Genomic DNA, 9,805 nt, shown 5'->3' with positions numbered 1-9,805 from the left:
CCTATCAAATTCACCCCTACAATGGCCACAAGATTTTTTCAGCATTTCCATGTTGTAAGATTCATTCTTAAACAGACAGACCTTCTACGATGAGAACTCATAACTTTGATTTGTTCTGTCAGTGTACAGTCAAGAACATTTCTGGATTGTAACAATCCCATTAACGTGGTCTAGCAGAAATACATTAATTGAGACAATTTCTGGGATATAAATATCACAAACCATGTTATGAAAAGAAAATATTTAAGCACGCGCAAAAAAAAAAAAATGCCGGTGCTTGGTAGTGCGGGGGAGGGAGAGGGTCAAACAACAATCCTGTCTACGGCGCCAAAATACGGGGCTGTGCATAGACATTTCTACCTTTAGTTTCTTGCGAGATTCCCATTCACAACAACTTTGAATTACAATTTTCGTGTAAATATATAATTAGTTGTGGAAAGTGCGACCGTCAATTACTCTTGATCAATACCTCTTCATCAACATGTTCTGTTATGCAGGACTGGTGCAAAACGGTACGCAGACCATAGAACTGAATTTGTAGAACATTGGTTACCAGTCTAACAGGAAACGGGTAATTGCAATAAGAACTATTCTCATAATCAAGGAGCTATGTATTTTATAAATAAAATATACAATGCCACTTCACAATAATAAAAACATTGTTACACATCACAGTTATTTTACACATAAATTAAGTTGGACAAAATCATTCTGTTGAATTCAGCCTATGGGGAATGTCTAATTGTCCAACTCAATCACCACAAACAACTACTTGAACGCTACACATACAAATTATTGAAGATGTTTTGACGATCAAAGTTTGCTCCTGTTGGAGGGAAAAGAAAATATTTCTTCCGTCATGAGCACAATTATTTTAATCTTCAAAAGATCCCCAATATCATATATCAATAATTAGCATATTTTTGAATGATACAGGATGTTGGTACAAATTGTGGCAGATACTTTAACGGTAATTTTTAAATGATTTATAAATACAAAGTTCATGGGCTATATGTATATAATATAAAAAATCTTGTGAATATGCAGTATTTAATTCCGGCTAGATCTTATATATAATAATAATTTTCATTATTAGCATACACAGAATATATACTGTAACAAAGATATTCTGACACCATTTTATAAACACCCTGTATAGTCAATAGCATCAATACAAAAAAATGTGAAATTATTCCACTTTAGTAAGTTATAAAGCAGTGACGTAGAACAATTTATTCTCGATATTTGTGCTTATAAACAATGCAAGTAGAAAAGAAGCACTTACTTAAGAATCTCCAATATTAAAATGAAAAACAAAAGAAAATTCTCAAATATTAACTGCAAAACAGTCAATGAATGTATCCATTAGTTTATGCCATCATGAGAAAAGTTGCTTCAATTTCAACCAAAAAAATTTGCTCTAAAATGTTCTAGATTCCTCAAAGTTAGTGTACATGAAATGAACTACGAATGGATTTTTGATACGAATTTCATGATTTAGGAAAAAATGATTTTTTTTAGACTTTTTGTAGAATTTCTTTATAACACAAGCAACTAATCTTCATCATTTCTTTTGCGAGTTTGGCCAACTTGTGAGACAGCAATGCTTCTAAGGCTCCGGGATCGCTCAAACAAAGATGGATCAGTGTAGATAGGCTCACTGGGATCTTCATAGGCCCTGTTCATATGTCCAGTTGTAATTGTAGCTATTGCTGGTGCATCATCAACTCCTGTTTCTACTAGACAATTGGGGGCCCTAAGAAAAAAGTATTTCATATATTTAAATTAGTAAGGAAAATGTAGTACTGCATGTGTAACAACAATGCTGTGATTTTGTTAATCACAAAAGTTCCAAGTGTCTGTAATCAAGAATAGAATGATTCTGTGATGATACTGTGAAAAAGTAAAGCACAAGGTAAAATAAATAAAATAATAAAAATGACTACACTGTAAATAATATAAAATACACGATTAACTTATCTTAATTAATTAAAATAGTAAAGGAAAAGGTCTAAATATGCCCCCCTTTTTATTTTGTCATTTTCGGAGGAAGAAATTAATATATCAAGCACCTGCCTTTAAAATGTATATCTATGAAATATATACTTAAATGTAATAGCATGCTAAAGTATAGGTCTCCATTTTTTTAAAAAAAAGCAATTTCCAAAAAATGGTAAAATGATGTATTTCAAAATTGTGATCTAAATATGGACTACTAGTGGCAATATCACAAAAAGCAATTAAAATTTTAAAAAACAGTCATTTATCGCTAAAACATTATAAAATTCATATTTATGAACAATCGGTTGTTTTGAAAATCACGAGGAATAGGAAAAATCTAAATTAAGAAAAACATCCAAATATTTGTTGGAAATGTGGCCTCAGCATTAGACCTCATGTCATAGCCCATATTTAGACCATCGCGCTATTTTTCTTCTTCAATTTATTTTCGCTCTCTGTGGTACATATTTCACAAACAAATCATGGCATTATAAAAGCCCACATTTGTATTATGTACCGCTAATATCATAACCTATACAAAGCTGATGAGAATTCAGAAAACGCTGAGTTAAAACATACCTGCAAAAAGTTTTCGGAGGTCGCAATTCTATAACAGAGCCCAAGGCCGAAACTAAACACCACTTTCTCTTGTGAATTAGCGCCGCAACCTTTGTCCTTGACAGATAACCAGTTCCCATAGCCTCTGCCAGGCTGCAGCACCCGGGAGTACTGATAACTCCAAAACCCATATTTAAACCTTCGCCCATATTTAGACCTTCTCCTCTACATTGCAAGATTAGAAAATATAACTTTATAAACCAATCTCCTAATTAAGTGTAATTAAATGCATCCGACATGAAAAAAACTAAATATTTTTTTTTAAGTTGTAAGCAAGTTCTGTTACAAGTTCATGTATATTATATCCCACAGGCGGGAAGCAAATGGAGTAAATTTAGAAAATATGAACCGATAGTTAACTTCTGTCTCCGTCATGTTGGGATGTTAATGGAATGAGCAGAATCATTATTCCCACTTCTTCTCTGCCTTGAGAAATATCAGGGTTATAACGCCGACCTCCGTGGCGGAGTGGTTAGCACAGCGCGCTTCGACGCCAGTGGTTCCGGTTTCGATGCCTGCCTGGGCATAGGTGTTTTTTGAGACTGTCTGTTCATTAATTTCATCATCCTCAACGTTGAGATTAGCCAAAAGAGGCAGAAAAACGACGCTTAATAACAAAAAATTAAATCAAATTGAGCCAGGGTTGTAAAGTTTTCTTAGTACGTACAAGTTTATTACGAAGCGTAATGAATATGTTTTTAATAAAGTTCACATTTTGTTTATTCGCACCTCTTATTCATTGTCAACTCGCTTATAATTTCAGTGTATTATGTTTCCCTTTACGGTCACATAGAAGCCATTGTTTGATATTAATTTGTATCAGACTTTGTTTTCAAGGTGTTAATAAAAAAAATACTTTGTTACTTCATATTAGTGCGCAGTGATTAGCACAGCGCGCTACAAGGCCAGGGGTTCCGGGTTCGAATTCCTTCCTGAGCAAGGATGTTCTTTGTGAGTGTCTTTTCATTAATTTTATCGTATCATCACTCATCCTCATCGTCACGATTAGCCAAAAGTGACAAAAAGCGACGCTAAATAACAAAAATCAACAAAAACTTGATCTTAATAAAAAATATTTTTAGTACACATGAATACATACACGTGCGTTTCCGATTTCCATATTGCATTGAATATTTAAAGAATACTAACTAAAATGCTAGCAAATTGACTACATTTTAATTTAAATTTAAATATAAAAATTTGTTTGCGAGCTGTATATGGCTTGAATATAAAAAAAATATGTACATCTTACTTTACTACAAAGGCATGAAGAGTAACCTAAAGTATCTAAACGTGAAATATAACGTGCGCAAAACTAAAAAGCCAAGATCTTACCTAAAACTTACCAATTCTATCCAAACATTTTTTCTACATTAACTGCTAAAATTCTAGCCTTGGTGATACAGACTATTCTGTTTCCAAGTCTATTTTTTCAAAATTCTTCTGCAGAATGTAAAGTTTCATGCCGCTTTCCGTGTGCTCATGATATTTTATTGAATTTGATGCTTCAAATTTACTTCCCCTCAATATCAGAGCCAGAGGTATCTATAAAGTTGTAATATCTGAAGTCATTGATTATTATCAGTAGTTTTTTGTATAGTAGTCCTTCCAGACATGCTCTTCAATAATGTTCTTCTGAGAAATTAATACATATGATTATTTATTGTTCCTTCACATGGATTCCAAAACTTATAACTTTAAAAAATTTGAGGGAAAAGTTTGCTCTTCGTTATTAATTGCAGATCAAATAAAATATATTCTTTTATTTGAATATTTTTCTTTGGCATTTCAATTGCTTGTGAAAATGTAGCACTTGGTTGACTTCTTTAATCCTGTTCACTGAATTTGAGGAGTGGAATGTAACAAAGCACAAGATATGAGTGAGATCAATTTATTTTTCTATTTGTGGATGTCCAATTTGCTAATAAAATCCAAACTTGCGTAAGAAGCATTCTATTCCTCATTCATGTTTTTCCTTTGAAGAGGAAAATACTTCACAATTATGTGAATTCTAAAAAATTTAATATATTCCAGATTTGACGTGATAAAAATATGTGGTATGATCAAAGCCTTGTAAGGATTTCAGTTTAATGTATCCACACGTACGATAAATTTATATAATTAGTTGTTTCTTTTTTTGTTTTTGCGGTTATCTCGATAGCAAGGAACTTTTAAACATACATATTATTATCAATACTGACTCTCTGTTGTGCAATCCACCATGATGTTTATCAGAAAAAAAAAATATTGTTTCTTTGGAGTTACTGGCTTTTCAATTGAATTTTTAGCAAAATAAATAGGCATATTCCTTTCTCAATTCTGTTGTTGTTATACTTCCATTTATTCGTTTCTCGGAATTGTATAGTGAAAACAATTATAGTATTTTTAGTATTCTCTTTAAGACTGTCCAACTTGTAACTTTAAGTTATAATGTTGATTATCAAGCCAACAAAGCCCGACCCTGTGGCCGAGTGGTTAGCACATCGCGCTGCGACGCCAAGGGTCCCGGGTTCGATTCCCGGTCGGGCTTGGTTGTTTGTGAATGTCCATTCATCAATTTCATCATTTCATCACTCATCCCCATCTTCGCAAATTAGCCAAGAGGCACAAAACGCGAAGTAAAATAAACTAAATCAAATATAAAAAAAAAAAAAAAAATCAAGCCAACAAAAATATATTCAATCCATCAACTTCCAATTTACAACTTTGCTGCTGCAATTTGTACGACCAGTTTTAATATTATTTTCCTTCTGTTTAGTAACATACTTGTATTTCGCAGTAACTGAAGTTACTCTCTATGGAATGCACTTTTCATAAGATGCCTCGATAATCTCATTAAGCATAGATTTTGACAGATTTACTGTTCCCATAAGATATCATTATTTCTTCTTTACTTTCCGTTCAGCCATTTATATTAAATATCGGCATTACTGGTTTCCGGTAGAGTGTCCAAATCTATAATTCCATACAATCCATTCAAAGTCAACACTTTGGAACATTCATAAACAAAAAAGGAATTTATTACATCGTTTATTTGGTGTAATGGTATTATATTGTGAAAATTCGTTTCATGAGGCTTTAACGATAAATATACATTGACTATGGATAATTTTTCTCATAAATTTGCAAATTTATACGAGAAATGTAATACTGTGCTTATTCTTCACTTATTTCTTTTCTTGATTTTTACCATTGAAATAGACAATTGATTTGATTAGATAATATTTTTTGACGTTAACTAATTTCAATATGTAGCATTCCAAACTTATATGAAGAAAGGAAACTTTGAAACGAAGATAGTCAGTGATATTTTATATGATTAGTGCAATCAGACATGGCAAAATTGTATAACTTGTTTCAGTAGGCTATATATTTCATTATTTGAAACATTATTAACTTGAGCGTAGCTCGTAATATTGAATATATTCACACATTTTTTTAGTTTTTTATATGGCACATATAGCTGAGATCATACTTAATGGTTGTGTTTGGCACAATCAGAAATTGTTTTCAATATTGCACAATCTTCCCTCCTGTGTAAACGTTGCGAGATTATTTTATTATTGTCTGTTTATTATGGCATTTGGCCCACACAATCCACTTTGCCATGTCCTTACTGTTGAAGCGTAAAGAGCGTAGACATTGATCAAATAATTATTTAATATATTTCATTTTTTTGTGTGAAACTCAATAACGCTGATAATATTGTTGTCCAAACAAACAGATATAAGTGGTAGCAGTGGTGGCTGTATTAAATTACTCCATAATGATATGTCTAATCAAGTCGTGTCAGATACATGTCTCTTTTGTTGTAATGTGTTGCAATTAATTCAATCCAATGTTCTTTTGCCGCTGTGAAATAATTTGTCAACATAACTGGAGAATTATTGTCATTATCCATTGGTGGATTTTGTACAAGTAATATGAGTAAAGCTTCTTTGTTCTCCCTGACAAGAGACACTCTGCCACAACACAGTGCTTTTACTGCTCATGCAGATATATTTTCTACATATGAAACTCTTTTTGGACATATCATTCAAATGTGGAGTGTGGGCCAAATGTACTGTTTATTGTGTGCAATTATATTTTGTAAAATGCATTACAAACTATTTCTGATTTGTGCTTGGCCTGATATCAAGGAATTGTATCATTTATTTTTTTTTCTTTTATTTATTACTAACTTGTGCTTTGCTTTGTTTCCACGTAATATTTATTTGGATATTGCCACAGTTTTTATAAAGCAGTATCGTTATCTTCTGTTCATTAGCTTCATTGAGAATATATTTAGAAATGCATGTGTAATTAATATACATATAGATATGAGCGAGGGACATGCATTCTATACTTTCTCGTTGGGACAGGAAAAGCAATGAAACTTTACATTCTACAAATCTACAAAATCCACCAATTATTTTTCCAAATGACAAGCTTGCCTGGATAATTAAAATTTATAAAAATATTATGATGACACTTTAGAAAGAAATTTGCAGAAGCTGCCTTAAGCTGCCACCATAGTCTGCTATCAACATATGGAACCACAAAATCCATTGATATGCAGCCAAGACTCGTGGTAATTTGTTAAGAATTACGTGTTAATAATTTTCCTACAGTCAATATTTTCTTAAATATTTGTCATATTCACGATATTATGCATCCTGTTATCACTTGCCTAGTTTCAAACGGTTTCTGAGAAGTTGTGATATGGAAAGAGAAATTGCTGTGACGGCTTGATTGTCCATGGGATCCGCTCGTACTGTATTGGGTAGGTGAAGTGCTATCTGCACAACTGTTCTTCATTTGAACTGTCCAGTAGCGCCTGAAAGAACATTATAAAGAGTAAATGCACAGTTATGGTTAAATTGTACATCTAAGACAATGCAATTTTAATTAACAGCTATAAGCATAATTGCTTTTGTCAAAACTAAAGAGCTAGTAAGAAGGTAAGCAACACAGCTGTTACGATGACCTTGTTCACCAGCAGATGCCTGAGACTAGGTTGAAATATATCAGTGCTGATTTAACAATATTCTCTCGTAAGAGGATGGGATCATTGATTTCTACACTCCGTTCCGGGAATCTCTGGAGCAAGCGAACGGAAACAAGTCTATCCGCGAGTATAGTGATTCGTGAGAGCTTGACCAATGAACGCGTAAGATGGAAGTGAGTGCATGGAGAGGAAAGCGCGGCTGCAGCTACCAGCCGTTTGCAGCAGCGCGGCCTGCTTTGCCCCGCCCACTCGCTTTATCCCCTTGTCTACCGTTATATGCGGCCTTCCTCAACACCTTCCCGAGACAGAGAGTACAAGCATCTCCAACATTCCCCTGACAACCTCTTTACCATTACCCACTAACATCCTTCCATTTTTCACAACCCCAACGTTTTTCAGAAAAGCTTAATTTGTGGTCATTTGGGGCTAAACTTACCTTACACCACCCTAATATTCCTCATACATTCCCTATTTGAAAGTTCTGGAGGGGAGGGGGTGCATCCGACTCCTACTGCGATATTCATGTAAAGTTTATTGTTAGTTTTATACATCTTGAGACGAGGGGTTGATAGCTTAATTTATACGTCAATAAGAGAAGGTCGATCACCCCCTCCGCCACCATAATCCACACAAAAAATAATTTAACGCCGTATCCTATTCTCTCTCTCTTGCTTTAGGTAACACAAACTATAAGACCCTTGAATTTCCCCTTCCATTCCGTATATAGTGACGTCACCTTTGCTCTTTTACTCTAAACACTAGAGTACTGTTAGTGTTACATAAACAAATCCGAAACGAAATCCATACAAAACTATAACATTTTGTCAGTTTCTGACGAACATACACTTTTTTGTTAAATTTATCAATTTATTTCAGTTTATAACTTGGATTCCACTTTCTTAATGCTGTGCGTGATGTAAAAATTTGAACTATACGCTATCCCTCGTAGTTTACAATATCCTATGAGGTGATTCGGTTAGCACCAAGCTCCAGCCGTCTATGGACTTACGGAGGAGACAGATCTAGAGCACCTACCAAAAATCAAACGAATGCTTGTTTGTGCCTTGAGATTAAGGAAAGTATTCATTAATATATAATTCCATTGCTACTTTTTTATTTACTTAGGTTTGTCACATCGTCTTGAAACCTTCATTTTGCCGACCTTCGTCGCCGAGTGGTTAGCACAGCACGCTACGACACCAGGAGTCCCGAGTTCGAATCACATGCGTGTTCTTTGTGAGTGTCCATTCATCAATTACATCATAACATAACTCATCCTAATCTTCCCGAGTAGCCAAAAGTGGTAGAAAAGAAACAATAATTAAAAACTAATCAATCAATCAATCCAAGCCTTTATTTTGAATAATTATGTTTCACTTACCTATAGCATGTTCCGGCAACCGCAGTCACTCCAATTAAGGCTATGAGTAGGATAATAACTGCAGAAATGAGACCATAGTATTCTCCTGTCGAGAGGCATGCATCGCTAGACAGATGTTCCACCTGTTCCTCTTGAATTAGATCCCACTTGTTTTCAAATACCTGGAAAGAAATTTTGGTTATACTTGAGCAGTGTAGTAGGGTGATACATGAAATCAGAAAAAATAGTAAACACATTCATTATTCTTACTAACTTAGTACCATTTACATTTTCGCTAACATCAATAACCAACATTTCATATGATAGCATACAACTAACACGCCTAATTTGCTAAATTATAAACTTTAACCACTTGTTCACGTGCACCTTTTACGCATCCCACACTAAATGAATTAACATTTAACCAAACTTCCTGAAGCTCCCCAGGACAGCTATACTGAAGATTCAAGGAGCAACTAATAATCAGCAATAACCAATAATAACCATCCACGATCCTACTGATAATTATTTCCAGTTAGATTATTTTCATTTATTATTATTATTATTATTATTTTAATTTACTTATTATTATTCTTGTATTATTTTCTTCTCTCTTTTTTTCTTTCTTACTTTTATGCCGGCTTCCAGTACATACACTTTCTTACTTCTTTCATCACGTAGATCACGATCCAATATTCTAATATACCCTCATTTCGTACTTCCCTTAACCACCATCAACTCAACTACTAAAAATAGTCAATATATGGTTCTGGTTACCCGAACATCGGATCTAGTATATTATATTGTCTTGTATTATCATTTTATTTCATTGTATTGTA

At 33.7% G+C, this 9,805-nt stretch overlaps 1 protein-coding gene across 2 annotated transcripts in view; it reads right to left on the bottom strand.

Moving 5' to 3' along the window:
• Window positions 1-602: 602 nt before the first annotated feature.
• Window positions 603-9,805, bottom strand: part of nompA (no mechanoreceptor potential A) — a 109,266-nt gene continuing 100,063 nt past the window's right edge. For both annotated transcript variants that reach the window (XM_083117025.1, XM_083117026.1), the window contains 3 exons: window positions 8,988-9,148; window positions 7,289-7,435; window positions 603-1,756 (listed from right to left, as the gene is read on the bottom strand). In XM_083117025.1, coding sequence (XP_082973151.1) covers window positions 1,555-1,756; window positions 7,289-7,435; window positions 8,988-9,148 — 510 coding nt within the window. In that variant the 3' untranslated portion in view covers window positions 603-1,554. The remainder of the gene's footprint in view (window positions 1,757-7,288; window positions 7,436-8,987; window positions 9,149-9,805) is intronic.

This window comes from Lepisma saccharinum, chromosome 2 (assembly GCF_977018435.1).
Source record: "Lepisma saccharinum chromosome 2, izLepSacc3.1, whole genome shotgun sequence".
In the NCBI taxonomy this organism is placed as follows: Eukaryota; Metazoa; Arthropoda; class Insecta; order Zygentoma; family Lepismatidae; genus Lepisma; species Lepisma saccharinum.
Note: the sequence above shows the minus strand (reverse complement) of the source record. Positions and strands in the feature narration are given on the sequence as shown.